The 24,041-nt window shown below is 39.3% G+C and overlaps 1 protein-coding gene and 1 pseudogene across 2 annotated transcripts in view; both read right to left on the bottom strand.

Annotated features, from left to right (window-relative positions):
* Positions 1-24,041, bottom strand: part of myrip.S (myosin VIIA and Rab interacting protein S homeolog) — a 212,934-nt gene that overhangs the window by 163,433 nt on the left and 25,460 nt on the right. For both annotated transcript variants that reach the window (XM_041567558.1, XM_041567557.1), the window contains exon 2: positions 5,525-5,647. In XM_041567558.1, coding sequence (XP_041423492.1) covers positions 5,525-5,634 — 110 coding nt within the window. In that variant the 5' untranslated portion in view covers positions 5,635-5,647. The remainder of the gene's footprint in view (positions 1-5,524; positions 5,648-24,041) is intronic.
* On the bottom strand, positions 10,119-10,218 carry LOC121395293 (annotated as a pseudogene).

Here is a 24,041-nt window from a genome sequence, read left to right on the forward strand (position 1 = left end):
GAGACCTAGATTCTTTGATGGCAGTGGATGTGATTTACTTAGACTTTGCTAAAGCATTTGATACAGTGCCACACAAAAGGTTACTGGTTAAATTAAGGAATGTTGGCCTGGAACATAGTATTTGTACCTGGATAGAGAACTGGCTAAAAGATAGACTACAAAGAGTGGTGGTAAATGGAACATTTTCTAATTGGACCAGTGTTGTTAGTGGAGTACCGCAGGGCTCTGTACTAGGTCCCTTGCTTTTCAACTTGTTTATTAATGACCTGAGGTGGGCATTGAAAGTACTGTTTCTATTTTTGCAGATGATACTAAATTGTGCAGAACTATAGGTTCCATGCAGGATGCTGCCACTTTGCAAAGTGATCTGTCTAAACTGGAAAACTGGGCAGCAAACTGGAAAATGAGGTTCAATGTTGATAAATGCAAGGTTATGCACTTTGGCAAAAATAATATAAATGCAAGTTATACACTAAATGGCAATGTGTTGGGAGTTTCCTTAAATGAAAAGGATCTAGGGGTATTTGTAGATAACACGTTGTCCAATTCTGGGCAGTGTCATTCTGTGGCTACTAAAGCAAATAAAGTTCCGTCTTGCATAAAAAAGGGCATTAACTCAAGGGATGAAAACATAATTATGCCTCTTTATAGGTCCCTGGTAAGGCCTCATCTGGAGTATGCAGTTCAGTTTTGGACTCCAGTCCTTAAGAGGGATATAAATGAGCTGGAGAGAGTGCAGAGACGTGCAACTAAATTGGTTAGAGGGACGGAAGACTTAAATTATGAGGGTAGACTGTCAAGGTTGGGGTTGTTTTCTCTGGAAAAAAGGCGCTTGCGAGGGGACATGATTACACTTTACAAGTACATTAGAGGACATTATAGACAAATGGCAGGGGACCTTTTTACCCATAAAGTGGATCACCGTACCAGAGGCCACCCCTTTAGACTAGAAGAAAAGAACTTTCATTTGAAGCAACGTAGAGGGTTCTTCACAGTCAGGACAGTGAGGTTGTGGAATGCATTGCCGGGTGATGTTGTGATGGCTGATTCAGTTAATGCCTTTAAGAATGGCTTGGATGATTTTTTGGACAGACATAATATTAAAGGCTATTGTGATACTAAACTCTATAGTTAATATAGGTATGGGTATATAGAATTTTAATTAAAAGTAGGGAGGGGTGTGTGTATGGATGCTGGGTTTTCATTTGGAGGGGTTGAACTTGATGGACTTTGTCTTTTTTCAACCCAATTTAACTATGTAACTATGTAACTATGTAACTATGTAACACAGGATACATAGCAGATTACAGAAAAGCTCTGATTAGTATACAGTGGGATTCTTCAGACCTTTTCTGTTATCTATGGTGTATCCTGTGCTTGAATGGCTGCCCCTTGGCTAAACAGCAGCTTGAGTTTCTGAAACAAACATGCCAATTTTAGCAGTGGAGGGCAACAGTACATGATATTGTCATCCCTTTTTAAATACCTTCATTTTTGGTGTTACTATTCCATTAACATTGTTACAGAATTCCATTACATTCACTACACTATATTGCATACCAAAATACTTTACCCAATATCAAAGCAGGGTATCCCCAGCTGGACTGACTGTCAGCAGGTAACAAAAAAAGGTAGTCCTTATATTACAGTGAGTGCAAAGAAACACTTTAATATTACACTTTTATATTATAAAGTACTAAGATACAGTAGTACAACATCTCCCTTACACTTAAGAACATGAGTCATGCATTTAGAGTTTCAAATGAAGACATTGTTTCTAACAGCTGAAAAATCAAAAACACTGTGATTTCCAAAATGAGACTTCAATCAGCCTGACATTTGTAAGATGGGTGGCATTTGTCAATTGCTGGAAAATGGTAGACTAATTATCTATTTAGGTAGAAGGTTACGAAAACAAAAGCTGTTTTCTTGGTCTCCTTTTCAGTTTCTGACTCATAGACATATGAGGCTGTCATATTTTTTTCTGCATCCCCCACCAGCAGTGCACACTAATCAATTTAAGCTGCCAGATATATAAAAAAACAAGTATTCTTCCACCAGAGCATTTGTACAGAGCAAATGAGACACTACAGCCTGCTTTATAGATTTAAACCTTCACAGTAGCCCAGCAAGAGTTATGGGTCATTACTACTTTGGTAAGTAGTGTTGGGAAGGAGTCAGGACATTAGTGTTAGCAAGAAAGATGTTCTCAAAAGAAGGGGAATGTTGGTACAATTACATATATGTGTATAAAAACTAGACGTAGCATTACTTTACTTTTTACAATCCCATGCCTCCCAAGGACAAATTATTCCTTTAGTGAAAATAACACTATTGAGCAGTTTTTGAGCTAAACTGTTTTAAATGTGTGTAAATAGCACAGACAATGTTATACTGTGTTTGCATCACTGACTCTGTCAGCTTGTATTGAAGCCAAACTAGCTCCATCTTTTGCCATAGTCAATGCCTCTAAAATGATTCATTCATTCATTCATTCATTTTTATGTATGACCCTTATGTTATTGCTAACATAAAAGGGTACAGAAAATAGGTTCTTGAGTTCCCCTTGAATTTTTTTTCTTTAAATGATTCTTATCTCAAATCTTCACAAGATTTGTGCTTCCTCCTAGATTTTGTCTTATTGGTTGACTGTTTGAGGTTTTGGTGAAGACTTATTGAGGATACTGCAATCTTCCACTCTATAATGCCAAGGATTCTGGCTTCTATCTGACTGTAGGTTTACAAAATAATAAAGTAACATAAATACCATCTTTCTTCCAAAATGCAATAGTAAGACTGGCTACGATATTAAATACAGATATGATCTTTAGCTATTCTTTATTTACAACATAATGATGGATATTATCTCTGCAATTAGGGGAAATTGTCTGTGTTATTGCTACTGTGCCTGAGTTTACAATCTCTAGTTAAAAGGGTTGTTCACCTTTGAAAGCTGCAAAGAATCCGAAGAAAAAGGCAAATAACTTTAACTATAAAAAATAAATAATGAAAACCAATTTAAAAGTTGCTTAGAAATGGCCATTCTGTTACATAATAATACCTTTTAGTTACCTTTCCAATACAAGTTCATCATATTTTTTTCCAAAAAAATTGCGTTTTAACAGTGTATTTATGTATGTGCACTGGGGATCAGTTGGAATGGCCTTTTTTCAATCCAACTTAACTATGTAACTATGTAAGGCTGTGCCTAGAATTAAGTATTATATACAGTATTGGGTCCATTGCTTTGTATACTATATCCAGTTTTTGTGTCCTGTACAATACTGCATTCAAAGCAGTCTGAGTTGCCAAGTATAATATGGAAATAGTTACAAGTAGGCACGTTTATAGAGGAGTAAAACATTCTCTAATCTTTTTTCCAGAAGGCTGTAAACCAGTGTGCTGTCTAAATTTTACTGCATTTTGAGTTCCACATGGGCCAGACTGAGCTGGCAGAACACCAGGAGATAACCCTGCCCCCCTCTGAATAGGATGGGGAGCCCTGAGGTTTCAGCTCAGGTGGACCCCATACACCCCAGTTGGACACTGTGGGGTTTATTTACTTAAGTCCTAATTTTTTTCCATTTTTTCATGGCTGCTAAAAGTCAGAATAAAACAAATATTCCATCTCAAACCTGCCGAGAAGACAATACCAGATGTCCCTTTTACAACTGGAAGAAATCATGATCTTCACTGGGTTTTGTACAATAATACAAAAAATTTTTCAGACGATAATCCGAATTTTTTTTAGTTTTTAGGCTTCAAATCCCCAAAAAATTGCACGATTAGTTTTTTTTCACGATTTTATTGAGTCTTTTACCACACCAGATACTTTCGAGTTAATTAATTTATTGATAAATAAGGTAAAATTGTGGATGGAAGTTTAGTTAAAGATGTTTTAATAAAATAATGAGAAAAAAATGTGATTTTTTAATTCTAAACAGACACTTACGCCCTACATCCTAAGCTAGCGGGATGGTGGTGGGCTTCATATGCCTAACCAAGTCTGTGGCAGCTTATCTTTGACTATATTGATAGGCTGTTTTGTTAGGTGAACTTGGGGGTAGTGATGGGCGAATTTATTTGCCAGGTGCGAATTTGCGGCGAATTTGCACAATTCGCTGCCAGCGAATAAATTCGCGAAACGCCCGCGAAATTTTGCTGGCGTCAAAAAAAATTTGCACCGGCGTCTAAAAAAACCCGCCGCCTGCACCAAAAACGAGGCAACGTTTCACCAAATTCGCCCATCACTACTTGGGGACTGTGAAGGTTCTCATTCATCCAGGTCATGGTATATCTATAGTAATAATAGTAAGTCAATAATAATTCATTCTGAATTGAGGAAGCCAGTCAGATTACTAGCAAAACATCTTCAAGAGAGAAAAAATAAATACTGCAAGTCCAGCAGATTTGACTTATTACTAAAGATATAACTTGGTGTTTCTGCAATGAAAGGCCGTTTTCTCCTTCTAGTCAAATTTGTTACATATTTGAAAAAAAAAAAAAAATAATTAAAAAAAAAAAAAAAAAATATATATATATATATATATATATATATATAGACAAATACAAGATTCCTCTGCACTCAACCCATTATCAATATATTTAAGACAGAGACATTTTGTGTATACTGCTACTGAAAAATGCCTTACCCTTTAAACAAAACAGGGATTGTTTGTCCATATATTGCAATATATTTAAGCTGGTCAACTACGTCAGAGTCATCCCATATCTGGCCAGTCCTATGCTCAATTTTCATTTGATTCATTAAGAATTCTATGATATATATATATATATATATATATATATATATATATTAGAAATCAGAGAGGAAGCAGACCCTATGGCTTCAGGGGGCCCCAGGAGGTCCTAAATTCATCTACAATTTCAATACATATTGGTCAACTTCTAGACATTTTGGGGGCCTGAAAAATAACTTGCTGTGGGGTCCAGTAACATCTAGTTACGCCACTGCTAGAAATGTTTGTTTGGAGTTTGTTTATTCTATGTTATTCTTATATTTGTCATTGTTAAAATCTGGAGAGGTAATAACAAACAATACCAAACATTGTGACATTTCATGAGTTAAGCTGTGAGGAGAAGCAATGGTAATGTCTCATTAAGCAAAGCCCCCAGACTAGCAGAGCCCTCTGCAGGTTAGCTTTATATTATGGTGTATGATTGCCTACTGTACAGAATGTACTGCAGTAGTCATATCATAATTCCAGCAATTAGTGGGTAAATATGTGCTGTAAAATGACTCTGCTTTATCTATGGACTAATTTATTTTCATATCCTACTGATAATTGTTATATAAGGAGAATAGGAGAATTCTACAGTAGCCCTCTTGATATCCACCTATATTGTATGGATTTTGTATAGAAACGTGCGCTATTTCAGTCTACCGTGTGTTTCGATTTTACAATAAAGAAAAATGGCCTTTCATGCAAATTACTATTTAACCTTTTCATAAATAAACAGTTATGAGTACAATTCTCAGGAAAATAAAAAGTCACTGCCTTACCTCAACCTCTCCTCTTCTTTTTTCCGCAGACTGAAGTCTCGCTGGACTACTTGAAGGACATGTTCAGCTTCATCCTCTGTCAGGCCAGAAAGATCCAGTTTCCTTCCCATATTTTGCTTTATCCTACATCCAAAGCAGTTAAAATCAATCACAGTTCAACAGATTTTCACTATTAGTCTTATACTAATAAGTACATTCTTTAAGAAGCTAACTAGATAATTAATGTGAGCTTTTATAATTGGCAAAAATGTCTGCACTGTTAGAGTCACAGTGTGATTGTATTATCTTTATAGGGAAAATGCTGGCTTCATGGGAAGTCATAGAAACAGAATGTGTTTTATATTTCACATTGGGTACAGTAGAGCAGATCTCTCAAGTAATGCTTTAGCATTTATGGAACAAACCAATTGCACTATAAATGACTCAGATATAACAGCCTGCTGTTCAGGCTGTAAAGCAATCATAGGCCATTCTAGTTACGTAAAAAAGATCTAAAAATGCCTTCATAAGACAAATAGCCATATAAATGAGAAAATAGGCTCTCAATAAAGCATGAAATAGCTCTGTAAATATGGCTAAGCTTCTAAAACAACTCAGACTAAATGAATGACAGAGACCACAAATAAAGACAGAGTAAAGCTTAGTAAGAACTATCTTAAATCTCTCACACTGCATTCTCTACCTTTCAACGTCCAGTGTCCATTAAAGGACAAGGAAAACCATCAACACTAGTTTTCAGCATATAATAAAATACCAAATTGCTACATTTATTTAGGGAAAAATTAGATATTTAGTCTGTGTTCACATCTGTTGACTTGACAATATAGCACTCCAACGGAGTTCCCATCATTTCTTTCCTGACGATACTAAGATGCCGCCAACAACCTATTGGTCATGCATAAAATTTTCTCTGCCCTCTCAAGAGTCAAGCTGTGCTTCCCTGCTGTTCCGTTCGTTTAAGGAAATGCTTGCTTATGAACGCAGCAATTTCACATGTGCAGCTTTCTAATAGGTGCTACTGTGCAAGCTATGGTCTTGGTGAGGGAGAGGTGACCTATGGGTTTTTTTTAGACTTGCTCTGCGTTTTTTCTAAACGTTTAATCAACAAAATGGTTATGCAGATCAATGAGTTAATTTTCTTTAATAGACTTGCCATGTCCTTTAACATCAATAAAGATAAAAGAGGATCCTTCAGTGAAATTCCAGCATGACAGTGCAATGCCAAGCCATATTTTAGTTATTTAGACTATTGTATAATGCCTTACCTGTAATGTAATGCAGTCAAATAGCAGAGAAGCTAAAATGTTTCCATTTAGATTACCAGTGTGCAAACAATCCCCCTGCATATTTGCAAAACAGTCACAACAGAAGGAGTAGGGAGGGGTTGTATACTAGTAAGTGAATTATGTACCTTGCAATAACTAACATGGATTAGCTTCAGTTTCCCTGTTTAGTTTTAGAAATACTGTAACAAAAAGAACAATAGATGTTACATGATTAAAACAATAGGCAAATACTTATTCAATGAATGTTGAACAAGCTGATTCACTGCTCATGTTCTGTGCGGCTGTCAGTACTGAGCCTAGGACCCCTCCTTCTGTTTTATTACAGATTAATGTTGGCAAACCAAAACCATGAACAATGTATTACATTAATATTTTACAAACAGGAGACTTATAGAAAATTAACAAACATGAGCCTCATCATGACACAGTGTAGGTATTTAAGGACCTTGCTCACAAGAGCTTACAAAAATTTATAATTTAATACATTAGATACCAGCAGGATGGCTCACATAGCACTGTCATTTGGAATTTGAATCTATTATTAAATAGATTCAAAGCCCTTCATTCCTCTGCACCTAACTACATCTCATCTCTTGTCTCTCTATATGTTCCTGCCCGAAACCTCCGCTCCTCTCAGAGCAACCGCTTGGTTGTACCCCCCACTACTACTGCTGTTTCCCGTATCAAACCCTTCTCTCTTGCGACTCCTTATATTTGGAATGCCATTCCTGAATCTCTCAGGAGAGAATCCTCCCTCAATGTTTTTAAAACAAAACTCAAAGACTATCTCTGGGAGCACCTGGATAACACCTGAACTGGCAATTCTATAACAGTGTAACAAACTGTAACCCACAGCACCTTAATACCCCTCTGAATTGTGTCTGTATGTTACCCTCCCATTTAGACTGTAAGCCCCACGGGGTAGGGTCCTCTAGCCTTTTGTTTCCTTGACACTGAACACTAAATCTGCATTGTAATTATATTTTATATTTTTGTAAATTGTATTCTAATAATGCACTTTGTTACTTTTTATTCCAATGACCCCTTGTTTGTTACTACTAATTTATTGTTTTGTTGTACAGTGCTTTGCCCTCAAGGAGCGCTTTACAAATAAAAATATACATACATACAAAAAAAATATACATACATTAAAGGAACAGCTCAGTGTGAAAATAAAAACTAGGTAATGAGATAGCCTGTGCAAAATAAAAAATGTTTCAAATATAATTAGTTAGTCAAAAATGTAATGTATAAAGGCTGGAGTGACTGAATGTCTAACATAACAGAAAAGAACAATACTTCCTGCTTTGCATATATATATAACACTGAGTTAGTCAGCGACTTTAAGGGGGCCACAGGGGACATAACTGTTCAGTGAGTTTTTAATTGATCCTCAGCATCCAGCTCAGATTCAAAAGCAAATAGTTATGACCCATGTGCCCTCCCCTCAAGTCTCTGATTGGTTACTACCTGGTAACCAATCAGTGGAAACCAAGAGAGCTGCAAAGCAGGAAGTAGTGTTCTGTTCGGTTATGTCAAAGTAGAAATTGTATGCACTCCCAGGCCTTCTCGTATTCAATAATCTGGTGCTCAGTCCTCTAGGGAGACGGCACTCCCCTGGGTTCACAGGAAACGAGGAATTGAGGAAACGGCACACAGAATAGAATGCAAAAGGGGATATACCCCTATGGATTTATTGTGTCAAACAGCACAACGTTTCGGGGGCAGGCCCCTTCGTCAGGTGATATGGCAAGCTAATTACAAACAGCCCTTAAATAGCCTAACGGCCCTCCCACCACCAGAAAAAAAGGGTCAAAAAACTTTACTCAAAAAAAACATTATTTTGTTCTTACGAAAAAGAAAAATTATGGCTCCAAAAAACATTATTTGAAACAATTGTCCATTGAGAGAAATGTCCAATCACAATGATAATCCAAAATTGGTAAATTAATAATAAGAAAAAACGAAATACAAAAAAATGAAACGAACAAATCAAGGAATGAGGCACATAAGGAGATTATACTTTCCCTACTGGGGTATTACCTTTCCCTTGGAGAATAATCATGCACAGTAGTTTATCTGAAAGGTAAAAAGATACAAAGTAAGTTATCAATCTCCTGCAAACTGAAACAATTCTAACCACCATAGCAGATAGTTACATAAGTTTTAGGTGGTGAAAACTGGATGATTCTAAACACAGTGGCAATTTACAGATTTAAAAAGTAGCGAAAGTGGTTGTCAAAGTTATAGGTTACCTTTCAGATAAACTACTGTGCATGATTATTCTCCAAGGGAAAGGTAATACCCCAGTAGGGAAAGTATAATCTCCTTATGTGCCTCATTCCTTGATTTGTTCGTTTCATTTTTTTGTATTTCGTTTTTTCTTCTTATTAATTTACCAATTTTGGATTATCATTGTGATTGGACATTTCTCTCAATGGACAATTGTTTCAAATAATGTTTTTTGGAGCCATAATTTTTCTTTTTCGTAAGAACAAAATAATGTTTTTTTTGAGTAAAGTTTTTTGACCCTTTTTTTCTGGTGGTGGGAGGGCTGTTAGGCTATTTAAGGGCTGTTTGTAATTAGCTTGCCATATCACCTGACGAAGGGGCCTGCCCCCGAAACGTTGTGCTGTTTGACACAATAAATCCATAGGGGTATATCCCCTTTTGCATTCTATTCTGTGTGCCGTTTCCTCAATTCTTCGTTTCCTGTTCGGTTATGTTACACATACACTCACTCCAGTCTTTATACATTCATTTTTGGCTAACTAACTATATTAGAAACATGTTTTATTCGGTTATGTTACACATCCACTCACTCCAGTCTTTATACATTCATTTTTGGCTAACTAACTATATTAGAAACATGTTTTATTTTGCACAGCCTATCTATTTACCCAGTTTCTATTTTTATACTGAACCCCCCCTAAAAGGGGAAGTAAGCATGGTTGCTCCAACAAACTGTACTTTAATCAAATTTTGCTGGATCACAAATCCTTGTATACTCCAGCATGAAATGCAAACCAAAATTCCAATAAGAATCCCACCTAATCTGTATACACATGGCTCGGTGTTCTCTGTATTTCCATTTCCATTTGAAAACAAACCAGAAGGAGAAGACCAAAAGATGAATATCTTTGTTCAAATAGTGGCAGAAATGGAAAATGAAATCACTAAGGGTTTAGTAAGCTTGAAATGCATTTGATTAATTGCATGGGGACAGTGTAGATTTTAATAGATATGTAATAAAGAGAGTTTTGAAGTTAATTTGTGCAAAACATTAACATATAAGTTCTTTGTTCCTGTAACTTGAGTTGTAAGAATTTTTGTGTCATCCTTGCTCAGGGGGCCATGCTAATCTTCTCTGTATTGTTCCAATGTTACTATATGTGCTGCCAAAAGCAAGCGCACAATTGAAAATATTCAGCACATCTTTACTAGCACTAAACAATGTATGTCCTTCATCTCCATGTTTACATAGCAATACAGTGAAGTAAAATGCCATAATAATCACTCTATGTAAGATAACAACAAGATGCCTGACATACAGTAGTGCTGATAAACAGAATACTAACTGTTGAATTTTCTTGCATATATACGTTTTGGTTGGTAGAATTGTCATTGCTTGCATTTTCTTGAGTCTTTCTACAGCTTCCATAGAGAATTATGGGGCACAGTTATACATTATGACTGGGATTAAATCTCCATTAACACATGCAATGTTTTAAAGACAACAAATCATTTCTCTAGCTCTCCTGAATAATATGTCCAATGAATGCAAGAGAATCTTCAAGTGGTCCTAACCAGTGCTGTATTTATATAAATAGGCACCAAAGGGCCTGTGCCTAGGGCAGCAACTTTAGGGGTGGCCATCAGGTGACTAGATTAAACTTTTCATAAGAAAAATTAAAAATCTTCCCAGTCCCTGCGATGCATGTAGTGCATGTATCGTATTGTAGCGCAGCATGGAAAGAAGTGCGGGTGCACGTATCCGGAAGTGACGTCACTCACAGCTGTACATGTGACATCCATTTTACAAGCTGGGGGCCAACATAATCATTGGACTTAAATACAGAACTGATCCCCATCTAATATGGGTAAATCTGTCTCTATGGTTCTGCTATTAGATATGGAAGCATTAAGCATTATTTTTCTAGAACACGGCAATTTACAGTATATTCTTCTTTATTATATGATTAGATGGTGCCTGGTTCTGATTGGTGAGTCCTTTCGCATCTGTATATATAGACCAGCTACTTTATAAAGCTAGGGTCCCATTGACCCATAGGACCCTGGCCCAGGAGTGCTGGAAAGAAGACAGGAAGAGGTTTATAAACAGAATGGGCTGACCTAAACAGGTTGGAAAAGTTGAAAAATTACAGAATCTAAGAAGACAAAACATAAATAATGTGACACTACTGGAGTATAACTCTGTAGAATAGTTGAAGAATACTTTTCTGAAAGTTTGGGTACTTTGGAATTTATACAAAATGAAAATTACTAGATAAATAACAAGTCCTTCTCACCAATAATCCTACCTACAATCATGCTATAACTCCACACATTTCCTACCTTTTCATTCATCTCATTATGAGATAGTGATAGGATTAATGTTGTATTAGCACCAAGTGATAAGTGTGGCTTAAAATAATGTGTTATATTGAAACAGCAGCTTTTAAGGAAGTGGAATGCTTGTTCTAATAACCTTGAGATAAAACCCTTTCTTGCTCATTTTCACTTGTGTTGAAAACTGAATCAACTACTGATCATGTCCTAAATACTTTTCAAGTAAAGACTTTCAGCTTGAAGAAAAACCTAAGGATATGACTGACTCTCAATGAAGGATATATAAAGAATTTCACAAACAGGCAAAGAGACCTTTACCGAGAAAGCATATGTAAGAGATAAAAGGAAGGATCGATACTACACAGAAGTACAAGACAGTATCGAATTGCAGTGTTTTATAAAGGGTCCCATTTATACCATGTCCAAGCAGCAATTTTTCAGTTGGTTTTGGAATGACCTATTTATAAAGTAAAGAAAATGTTTCCATCAAATTTTAAAGATAGATGTAGTTTTGTTTAACCTTTTTTCAGTTCAGTTGGTTTTAGAAACAGTAGTTCACCAAAAAATAAAGACTTTTCCAATTACTTTCTATTTTCTATTTGTGACTGTTTTTCTAAAATTGAAGTGTAAAGTTTAATTTTTCACGTTCTAAAGCAACTCTGTATTTAGTTGATAATGAGAGAAAAAACCCAAAAAAACATAAGGTGAATATTTATTATGCTATGTAAAAATAAATACACCACTTATTACCGTGCTTTGCTGTCTAAAAACGGCTTAACATTTTTATGCGTTTTTTTCTAATGTGACTTCCACTGTAAGCAATGCAAAATAACAGCGTCAAATCTGGCATATAATTACACACACCATGATAACTTCGCCATTTATTTTACACAGCTTTTTATACTGTTTTATACTTGAATTTCATTATACACAGCATAATTAAAATGCCCCTAAAAGATCCGATCAGCGCAGCCTCCATAAACTTCTATAGCGCTTCAGCAATTTTTACTTGGCAAAGTTTTGCCTTAGAGGTTTTCATGGTTTTAACACTTAATAAATCAATAATTATTAGAGTTTTTTGGAAACATAGTAAAACCACAATTTTTTGAGATTTGTAGAAAAATCGCAATTGAATTGCCATTTGTACTAAAAGTACATAGGAATTTCTTGTGTAGCATAGGGCAGTAAGACACATCTGGATTTTTTTCCTTTACAATATAGTATAGAATGACAGAGTACAATAACAGCTGCAGTGAGTGAGTCAGTATGCAGTATAGTAATGTAAAGTAAAGTGCAGTGGGTACAGATAAATTGGAATATATAAGCAGTCCAGTGAGTTTGTGAGGTTAGATAAGTCCCAGTGGTTGTTTCTTTAAAGGCTAGTGGTTTAAGTATTTTGCCCAAATTCAAACATTGTGGATTTGGTGCACCCATAACTGTAAACACATTCTGACAATTAAGCTGTATATACATTGACTCTAATATCAAAATTACTTTTATGATGTAGGTGCATAGAGATAAACATTTTTATGAACCAGGGAAACCAGAATCTATTAGGATTTTTTGCAATTAATCAAAACTTTCCTATCACAATTCAGAATGGGGTTAGGAGAATATATATATACTGGGGTTAGTATAGTATAGATATCCTATTTTTTTTCTGAGCATTCAACTATTCTCCCCTAAAAATCAAAATAGATCTGTAGCACATCCTCTCCACCACCATCCTCAGTAAAAGGAAATTAATAGAATGCTGATCCTACTTGCAGTTATGTTCTGTCTCCATCTTCCACAAAGTATAGTATTGTTTCCTACCCTCATTTAATTTTCTTTGTGTGTTTGCTCATTTTAACTGAATTAAATAGTTCCCAAATAATTTCTCATTTCAACTGTTTTTAGATATGAAACATTTTTTTTTAAATTTAAGTTTCATTTTTTTCTGTGTATCTCCTATGGTGGGTGGCAAATTTACTTTGCATTACAAGCCCCAATGCATTTTGGGAACTATGGTTTCAGGAATTTTGCTTCTTTAACTAGATAAAACAGAATTGTACAGTTAGCACCTTACTGCTATCTACAGTGTATTATTGGAACACGTATCATGGTTTTCATTGACTTTTTAAATACATTGTATAATAAAGGTTACCTGTCTTCTGTACTAACCATTGTGTGCCAGACGCATGTTGAAATATCTTTACTAATTTAGAGACATATTGGACATCAATCATCTACAAAATGACCTTTGATTAACTGACCTTTCTTTTTATTGGTCACCGATGCAGCATACAGAACAACAGCTTAATAACCTGGCGCACTGAGCTCCAGAGCACAATGTCAAATACAATATATCAGTTTAGCCAGATGTGATAGAGAGAACCTCAATCTTTCCAGTTCAGAATAAACTAGAAAACAGCTGAGTTACTGCAGAACAAAGTGTAACAAAAGTGCAGTATATACATCATACACAAACATCATACGCAAATGAGCAGCAATCAGCATGGCTTTATGAGAGATAATTCATGTCAGACTAATTTGTTTGCTTTTTATGATGAGGTAAGTAAGATGCTGGACAGTGGGGGGCAGTAGATGTGATCAATTTGGATTTTGCCAAAGCATTTGATACCGTGCCCCACAAACGACTGTTTTTTAAACTAAGGTCGGTTGGCCTTTATGAAGTCGTTTGCACATGGATAGGAAACTGGCTACAGGATCGGGTACAGAGGGTGGTTGTTAATGGTACATTCTCTACTTGGAGTAAGGTTCTTAGTGGGGTCCCTCAGGGCTCAGTATTGGGTCCACTTTTATTTAGCTTGTTTATTAATGACTTAGGGGAGTAAGTAATGTATCAGTGTTTGCACGACACAAAACTATACAGCCCAATTAATTCCATCCAGGATGTGGCATCCTTACAACAGGATCTTGACAAACTGGCAATCTGGGCAGCTAAGTGGCAAATGAGATTCAGTGTTGATAAATTTTAAGTCATGCACCTGGGATGTAAAAATATCCAAGCCACTTATACCCTTAATGGGACTGCACTAGGCAAATCCATTATGGAAAAGGACCTTGGAGTCCTTGTAGATGAAAAACTTGGCTGAAGCAAGCAATGTCAGTCAGCAGCATCAAGCATCAAATAAGGTATTGAGCTTTATTAAAAGGGGCATTGATTCACGGCAGGAAGCGGTCATTCTTCGACTTTATAGAGCACTGGTAATATGCTGTACATTATTGTATTAGAGAAGGTCCAGAGAAGGGCAACTAAGCTGGTAAAAGGTATGGACAATCTTAGCTATGAAGAAAGACTGGCCAAATTGGGGATGTTCACGCTGGAGAAGAGGCGTTTAAGGGGTGATATCTGATAACTATGTATAAATATATAAGGGTATCATATAATATTCTCTCTAATGCTTTATTTACTAGTAGTTATTTCCAGCTGACATAAGGTCACCCATTCCGATTAGAAGAAAAGAGTTTCCGCCTAAATATTCGGAAGGGGTTTTTTACAGTGAGAGCTGTGAAGATGTGGAATTCTCTTCCTGAATCAGTGGTACAGGCTGATACATTAGATAGCTTTAAGAAGAGGTTGTATGGCTTTGTAGCAAGGGAGGGAATACAGGGTTATGTAATATAGCTCATAGTACAAGTTGATCCACGGACTAGTCCGATTGTCAGGAGGGAATTTTTTCCCCCTCTGAGGCAAATTGGAGCGGCCTCAGATGGGTTTTTTTTTTGCCTTCCTCTGGATCAACTGGCAGTTAGGCAGGTTAAAAAAAAAAAAAGTTAAAAGGTTGAACTTGATGGACTTTAACATAACTTACTATGTTACTATGTAAACACAGATCTGAAATGATTAGTAGATAATCATAGAGCTATTTTAACCAATCTATACAGAACACATTCACTAATACCACAATTATGAAACAGTGCTTTAATATGCCTGATGACAAGGAAAAGGGAAAGTACTGTACATATATTATATGTATTAAATGCTGCTATACTGTATAATAAATACCACACTAAGATAAATAGTCCATTTGAAAGATGTCATACTCCGTGCATACTGAAATTGCAAGATATAAAATTGCATTCTATGAGGGCAAAACAAATACATAATATATGCCAAACTATAATAATATTTCCTTCATGTTGTTTTTTCTAGAGTTTATCTAGAAGCAGATTGTGTGACAGTTAATGGAATCTAACAAGCCCATTCTATCATAGATTGAAAATGCCAAGATGATGGTTAGTGTATTATCTGACGATGTCAATATGGTATGGATAGGGGAAGTCATCATTTTATATATAGTACATTTCCTTTTCTGGAACATATTTGAGGCATGGTCAGATTTTCTCCTTGTTTGTCCTGTTTAGCTCAAGAAAATAACAAGAAATATATGGTTTAAGTAAAAAGTATGTCTGGCACAAATCTTGAACCTTTGAAACTGCCCCTTTAAACTGCTACCCTTGCGTTGCTTTCATGTCGTGACAAGCTTGTAGGATAGGCAGCCGGTACAAGTGTACATTATGCACATTTCACCTTTGCTGGATGATCATTTCATTTGCATTATAGCAGCTTACTAGGGATGTCGCGGACTGTTCGCCGGCGAACTTGTTCGCGCGAACATCGACGTCGCGCGACGTTCGCCATTTTGGGTTCGCCTTAGCTGGCGCTTTTTTTTTGACCTCTCACCCCAGACCAGCAGATACATGGCAGCCAATCAGGAAGCTCTCCCTCCTGGACCACCCCCACACCCCCTGGACCACTCCCCTTCCATATATAAACTGAAGCCCTGCAGCGTTTTTTCATTCTGCCTGTGTGTGCTTGGAAGAGCTAGTGTAGGGAGAGAGCTGTTAGTGATTTGAGGGACAGTTGATAGTAAGTTTGCTGGCTAGTAATCTACTTGATACTGCTCTGTATTGGAGGGACAGAACTCTGCAGGGATTTGAGGGACATTTTAGGTTAGGTAGCTTTGCTGGCTAGTAATCTACCTTCTACTGCAGTGCTCTGTATGTAGCTGCTGTGGCTGGGCACTGATCTCTTCTGATCTCATCTGCTGACTGCTGTAATAACCCAATAGTCCTTGTAAGGACTGCTTTTATTTTCTTTTTTGTTTTTTTACTTTGCTACTATAAGAGCCCAGTGCTATTAGTCTAGCTGTGTTGGGGAGTGGGACTGGTGTGCTACTGTGCTGCTCCTAGTAGTTCAGCAGCACCAACCCGAGTAATTTTTTTTTTTTAATATACATATTTTTTTTTTTTTATTTTACTTATCTTACTGTTCTTTAACGTGTCCAGTGCTGTTTGCTCTTCTTCATAGTAGTGCACCAATAGTAGTGCACTTGCAGGCATTATTTGCCCAGTGTGTTCTTCAAACAACTGCCATCTAGCTGTGTGAGCTTTTTCACATTCTGTCTAAATATCAATAATAATAGCGTCTCCAGAAACACCACCCGAGTGACGTTTTTCAAGCAGCAATAATATATTCCGTATCCACTGCTGTAGTAGTGTATACGTTGACCTTGTAGGCATTGTTTGCCCAGTGTGTTCTTCAAACCACTGCCATCTAGCTGTGTGAGCTTTTTCACATTCTGTCTAAATATCAATAATAATACCGTCTCCAGAACCACCACCCGCGTGACGTTTTCAAGCAGCAATAATATATTCCGTATCCACTGCTGTAGTAGTGTATACGTTGACCTTGTAGGCATTGTTTGCCCAGTGTGTTCTTCAAACCACTGCCATCTAGCTGTGTGAGCTTTTTCACATTCTGTCTAAATATCAATAATAATACCGTCTCCAGAAACACCACCTGAGTGACGTTTTTCAAGCAGCAATAATATATTCCGTATCCACTGCTGTAGTGTATACGTTGACCTTGCAGGCATTGTTTCAATTTGTTTGCCCAGTGTGTTCTTCATTTTCAAACAACTGCCATCTAGCTGTGTGAGCTTTTTCACATTCTGTCTAAATATCAATAATAATACCGTCTCCAGAACCACCACCCGAGTGACGTTTTTCAAGCAGCAATAATATATTCCGTATCCACTGCTGTAGTAGTGTATACGTTGACCTTGTAGGCATTGTTTGCCCAGTGTGTTCTTCAAACCACTGCCATCTAGCTGTGTGAGCTTTTTCACATTCTGTCGAAATATCAATAATAATACCGTCTCCAGAAACACCACCCGAGTGACGTTTTTCAAGCAGCAATAATATATTCCGTATCCACTGCTGTAGTGTATACGTTGACCTTGCAGGCATTGTTTCAATTTGTTTGCCCAGTGTGTTCTTCATTTTCAAACAACTGCCACCGAGCTGTGTGAGCTTTTTCACATTCTGTCTAAATATCAATAATAATACTGTCTCCAGAACCACCACCCGAGTGACGTTTTTCAAGCAGCAATAATATATTCCGTATCCACTGCTGTAGTAGTGTATACGTTGACCTTGTAGGCATTGTTTGCCCAGTGTGTTCTTCAAACCACTGCCATCTAGCTGTGTGAGCTTTTTCACATTCTGTCTAAATATCAATAATAATACCGTCTCCAGAAACACCACCCGAGTGACGTTTTTCAAGCTGCAATAATATATTCCGTATCCACTGCTGTAGTGTATACGTTGACCTTGCAGGCATTGTTTCAATTTGTTTGCCCAGTGTGTTCTTCATTTTCAAACAACTGCCATCTAGCTGTGTGAGCTTTTTCACATTCTGTCTAAATATCAATAATAATACCGTCTCCAGAACCACCACCCGAGTGACGTTTTTCAAGCAGCAATAATATATTCCGTATCCACTGCTGTAGTAGTGTATACGTTGACCTTGTAGGCATTGTTTGCCCAGTGTGTTCTTCAAACCACTGCCATCTAGCTGTGTGAGCTTTTTCACATTCTGTCTAAATATCAATAATAATACCGTCTCCAGAAACACCACCCGAGTGACGTTTTTCAAGCAGCAATAATATATTCCGTATCCACTGCTGTAGTGTATACGTTGACCTTGCAGGCATTGTTTCAATTTGTTTGCCCAGTGTGTTCTTCATTTTCAAACAACTGCCACCGAGCTGTGTGAGCTTTTTCACATTCTGTCTAAATATCAATAATAATACCGTCTCCAGAACCACCACCCGAGTGACGTTTTTCAAGCAGCAATAATATATTCCGTATCCACTGCTGTAGTAGTGTATACGTTGACCTTGTAGGCATTGTTTGCCCAGTGTGTTCTTCAAACCACTGCCATCTAGCTGTGTGAGCTTTTTCACATTCTGTCGAAATATCAATAATAATACCGTCTCCAGAAACACCACCTGAGTGACGTTTTTCAAGCAGCAATAATATATTCCGTATCCACTGCTGTAGTGTATACGTTGACCTTGCAGGCATTGTTTCAATTTGTTTGCCCAGTGTGTTCTTCATTTTCAAACAACTGCCATCTAGCTGTGTGAGCTTTTTCACATTCTGTCTAAATATCAATAATAATACCGTCTCCAGAACCACCACCCAAGTGACGTTTTTCAAGCAGCAATAATATATTCCGTATCCACTGCTGTAGTAGTGTATACGTTGACCTTGTAGGCATTGTTTGCCCAGTGTGTTCTTCAAACCACTGCCATCTAGCTGTGTGAGCTTTTTCACATTCTGTCTAAATATCAATAATAATACCGTCTCCAGAAACACCACCCGAGTGACGTTTTTCAAGCAGCAATAATATATTCCGTATCCACTGCTGTAGTGTATACGTTGACCTTGCAGGCATTGTTTCAATTTGTTTGCCCAGTGTGTTCTTCATTTTCAAACAACTGCCATCTAGCTGTGTGAGCTTTTTCACAATCTGTCTAAATATCAATAATAATACCGTCTCCAGAAACACCAACAGTTGTTGTTGTTGTTTTAAAAATAATGCCAGGCAAAGGCAGGCCGCCATGCAGAGGCACTAGGGGCCGAGCTGCTATGCTATCCTGTGGCCCTAGGAAATTGCCCAGTTTTAAAAAGGCAATGACCCTGAACTCCCAAAATGCTGAAGAGGTAGTTGACTGGCTTACACAGCACACCCCATCCTCTACCGTTTCTAACTTTACCACAACATCCTCATCCTCCACAGCTATGGGCACCCCACGTAACACTTCCTCCACCACCGGCGCCCCTTCTTCACTGGAGTCAGAGGAGTTATTTTCACATGAGTTTCTTGAACTGAGTGATGCGCAACCATTATTGGCAGAAGAAGATGAAGGAGATGAGGACGTTACACCAGATTTAATTCTGGCAGAGAACACAACAGAGATGGACATAATGAGTGATGAGGAGGTCCCCGCTGCTGCTTCCTTCTGTGAGCTGTTAGAAGAAATTGATGCATCTGAGGAGAATGATGATGAGGAGATTGATGTTTTGTGGGTGCCCAGTAGAAGAGAGCAAGAGGAGGATAGTTCAGATGGAGAGACGGAGAGTCAGAGAGGCAGGAGTAGAATAAGACTTAGAAGAAGCAGGGAGGACAGCTCGCAGGGAACAGTAGGGCAACAACATGTATCGGCACCTGTGGTCAGCCAGCCAACGCACCCGCCATTGCCGCCAACGCCGCCAACTTCTACTGTTACCGCCAGATTGCCAGCTTCAAAAAGGTCAGCAGTGTGGGATTTTTTTAATGTGTGTGCCTCTGACAAAAGCGTTGTAATTTGCAATGAGTGCAGTCAGAAACTGAGTCTTGGGAAGCCCAACAGCCACATAGGTACAACTTCTATGCGAAGGCACATGAACGGCAAGCACAAAGCACTTTGGGAGCAACACCTCAAAGGCAACAGACAAACTAAAAGCCACCCTCCTTCTGGTCCAGCATCTTACTGCTCTACCTCTGCTGTCCTTGACCCGTCTGAACCACCCTCCACTCCGCCTTCCACCTTGACCACCAGTTCCCATTCCCAGTCATCTGCCCCCAGCCAAGTTTCTATGAGGGCCATGTTTGAGCGTAAGAAGCCAATGTCTGCGAGTCACCCCCTTGCCCGGCGTCTGACAGCTGGCTTGTCTGCACTCTTAGCCCGCCAGCTTTTACCATACCAGCTGGTGGACTCTGAGGCCTTCCGCAAATTTGTAGCAATTGGGACACCGCAGTGGAAGGTACCCAGCCGCAATTTTTTTTCAAAAAAGGGAATACCACACCTGTACCACCATGTGCAGAGCCAAGTCACCGCATCTCTGTCACTTAGTGTTGGGCCAAAGGTCCATATGACTACTGACGCATGGTCCTCCAAGCATGGTCAGGGCAGGTATGTCACCTACACTGCCCACTGGGTGAACTTGGTAATGGCTGGGAAGCAGGGAATGTGTGGCTCAACAACAACAGTGGAGTTGGTGTCACCGCCACGGATTGCACGCAGTTCTGCCACCACCTCTACTCCTCCTTCGCTCTCTACCTTGTCTTCTTCCTCTTCTTCCTCCTCTGCTGCTGGGTCCTCCTCCTCCACACCTGTGCACCCCCAGCTCCCCCTAGGCTATTCGACGTGCCAGGTACGCCGTTGTCATGCTGTCTTGGGGATGACGTGCCTGGAAAGCAGAAACCATACCGGATCTGTACTCCTGTCATCTCTGCAGTCACAGGCCGATCGGTGGGCTGACCCCACACCAACTGAAGATCGGAAAAGTGGTGTGTGACAACGGAAGCAATCTGTTGGCAGCACTGAGACTGGGCAATTTAACACATGTGCCCTGCATGGCACATGTTCTGAATTTAATAGTCCAACGTTTTGTCTCGAAGTACCCAGGATTCCAGGACGTTCTCAGGCAGTCCAGGAAGGTGTCGGCCCATTTCAGACGTTCCTACACAGCCATGGCACGCCTTGCTGACATTCAGCAGCGGTACAACATGCCAGTCAGGCGTTTAATTTGCGACAGCCAGACTCGCTGGAATTCAACGCTCCTCATGTTGGAACGTCTGCTGCAACAACAAAGAGCCGTCAATGAATACCTGTTTGAACTGGGTGGTAGGACTGGATCTGCAGAGCTGGGGATTTTTTTCCCACGTTACTGGGTGCTTATGCGCGATGCCTGCAGGCTCATGCGCCCTTTTGAAGAGGTTACAAACATGGTCAGTCGCACCGAAGGCACCATCAGCGACCTAATACCCTTTGCTTTCTTCCTGGAGCATGCCGTGCGACGAGTGACAGATGAGGCTGTAGACCAGCGTGACGAGGAGCAGGAAGCACACTATTTCTGGTCGGAATCACCAGAACGAGCCCAGGCACCTGCTGCAACGCAGGGAGAGGTGTCAGAAGTGGAGTCAGAGGAGGAAGGTGGCTTTGTGGAGGAGGAGGACCAACAGGAGCAGGCTTCCCAGGGGGCTTGTGGTGACCTTTTGGGGACCCCTGGTCTTGTACATGGCTGGGGGGAGGAGACCGTGGATGATGTAGTCCTTGATAACGAGGAAGCGGAGATGGATACCTCTGCATCCAACCTTGTGAGAATGGGGTCTTTCATGCTGTCATGCCTGTTGAAGGACCCCCGTATCAAGAGGCTTAAGGAGAAGGACCTGTACTGGGTCGCAACGCTACTAGACCCTCGGTACAAGCATAAAGTGGCAGAAATGTTACCAACGTACCACAAGTCCGAAAGGATGCTGCATTTACAAACCAGCCTGCAAAACATGTTGTACAATGCTTTTAAGGGTGATGTCACTTCAGGAACTCATCAACATTCCAGGGGCAGAGGTGCCAGTAATCCTGCCACGAGCGCACCTGCAAGGACAAAGCACTTTGGCCACTCTGTAACGTCAGACATGCAAATGTTTTTCAGTCCAAGGCAGCGCCATAACCCTTCGGGATCCACCCTCAAAGAACGCCTCGACCGGCAGGTAGCGGACTACCTGGCATTAAATGCAGATATCGACACTCTGAGGAGCGATGAACCCTTGGACTACTGGGTGCGCAGGCTTGATCTGTGGCCAGAGCTGTCACAATTTGCCATGAACCTCTTGTCTTGCCCCGCCTCAAGTGTCCTCTCAGAAAGAACCTTCAGTGCAGCAGGAGGGATTGTAACTGAGAAGAGAACTCGCCTAGGTCACAAAAGTGTGGATTACCTGACCTTTATTAAAATGAACGAGGCGTGGATCGCGGAGGGTTACTGCACGCCGGAAGACTTGTTCTGACTCCCCATGCAGCTGTCCTTCTCTGCACGCCTCATGACTCCACACACAGCTGTCCTTTAGCGTCCTCCTCCCTCCGCCACCGTTACAAACTAGGGTGCAAACCCTACTGGTTTCATTTGAATCCAGGTAAATCCTGAGTTTTTCTGGCCTCTGTGCTTCAGTGGCTGCAACCAAAAAAATTCATATTTTCAGCATTTATATGGCATATTTTTTCTGGCCTCTGTGCTTCAGTGGCTGCGACAAAAAAAAATGAATATTTTCAGCATTTATATGGCATATTTTTTCTGGCCTCTGTGCTTCAGTGGCTGCGACAAATTTTTTTTATATTTTCAGCATTTATATGGCATATTTTTTCTGGCCTCTGTGCTGCAGTGGCTGCGACAAAAAAAAAAGAATATTTTCAGCATTTATATGGCATATTTTTTCTGGCCTCTGTGCTTCAGTGGCTGCGACCAAAAAAAATTCATATTTTCAGCATTTATATGGCATATTTTTTCTGGCCTCTGTGCTTCAGTGGCTGCGACAAAAAAAAATTATATTTTTAGCATTCATATGGCATATTTTTTCTGGCCTCTGTGCTTCAGTGGCTGCGACAAATTTTTTTTATATTTTTAGCATTCATATGGCATATTTTTTCTGGCCTCTGTGCTTCAGTGGCTGCGACAAAAAAAACATAATTTTTCAGGAAAGTACACATGCCTAATTTTTCAGGGTTCTGCAACAGTGGCAAAATCACATCTTTTATGGTCACCGCAGGTGATCAATAAAGTAGACCAAAACTGGGCCCACACTGCAGAATCAGTGTTTTTTGGTTCACTTCACTGTACATTGAATTACCTCTGCCTGACCGTGCACGTGCGCACAAGCACGGTGACTGCTAAACACACCACTACAGAAATATTGCCACCAACAGGACGAACATCCTGGAGGTGACAAGCTCAACTAGTAATTAACAACTATTATTTGCTCACTTGACGGTATCATTCATTAAAGCTCTTTGCGTTTTTTTGCGTTGCAGTAAGCGCCGCGTTTCGTCTTTGCGTGTGAACAGGCTGTAACCTTTACACGACTTGATTGGCATGTAGACGCCGGACGTTTTAAAGCAGTTTATTACACAGGTTTAGAAATGTAGTGTGATTTCTGCCCTTTACAGCACAAAACGCAGCGCTGTGTCAACAATGTATTTTTCAGATACATTTTTGCCCTTGATCCCCTTCTGGCATGCCACTGTCCAGGTCGTTGCACCCTTTAAACAACTTTAAAATCATTTTTCTGGCCAGAAATGTCTTTTTTAGCTTTTAAAATTCGCCTTCCCATTGAAGTCTATGGGGTTCGCGAACCGTTCGCATTTTTGACGCAAGTTCGCGAATATGTTCGCGAACTTTTTTTCCGACGTTCGCTACATCCCTACAGCTTACACATTAATAAACTGCTACTGTATATACCAGTTGCCTCAAAATGCTTACAACTTTTCTGTCCACTTAAAAAAACAGCACAATTAACTGGCTTATTCCACACAGCACCTACCAACTGTTAC

This window comes from Xenopus laevis, chromosome 6S (genome assembly GCF_017654675.1).
Source record: "Xenopus laevis strain J_2021 chromosome 6S, Xenopus_laevis_v10.1, whole genome shotgun sequence".
Classification (NCBI taxonomy): domain Eukaryota; kingdom Metazoa; phylum Chordata; class Amphibia; order Anura; family Pipidae; genus Xenopus; species Xenopus laevis.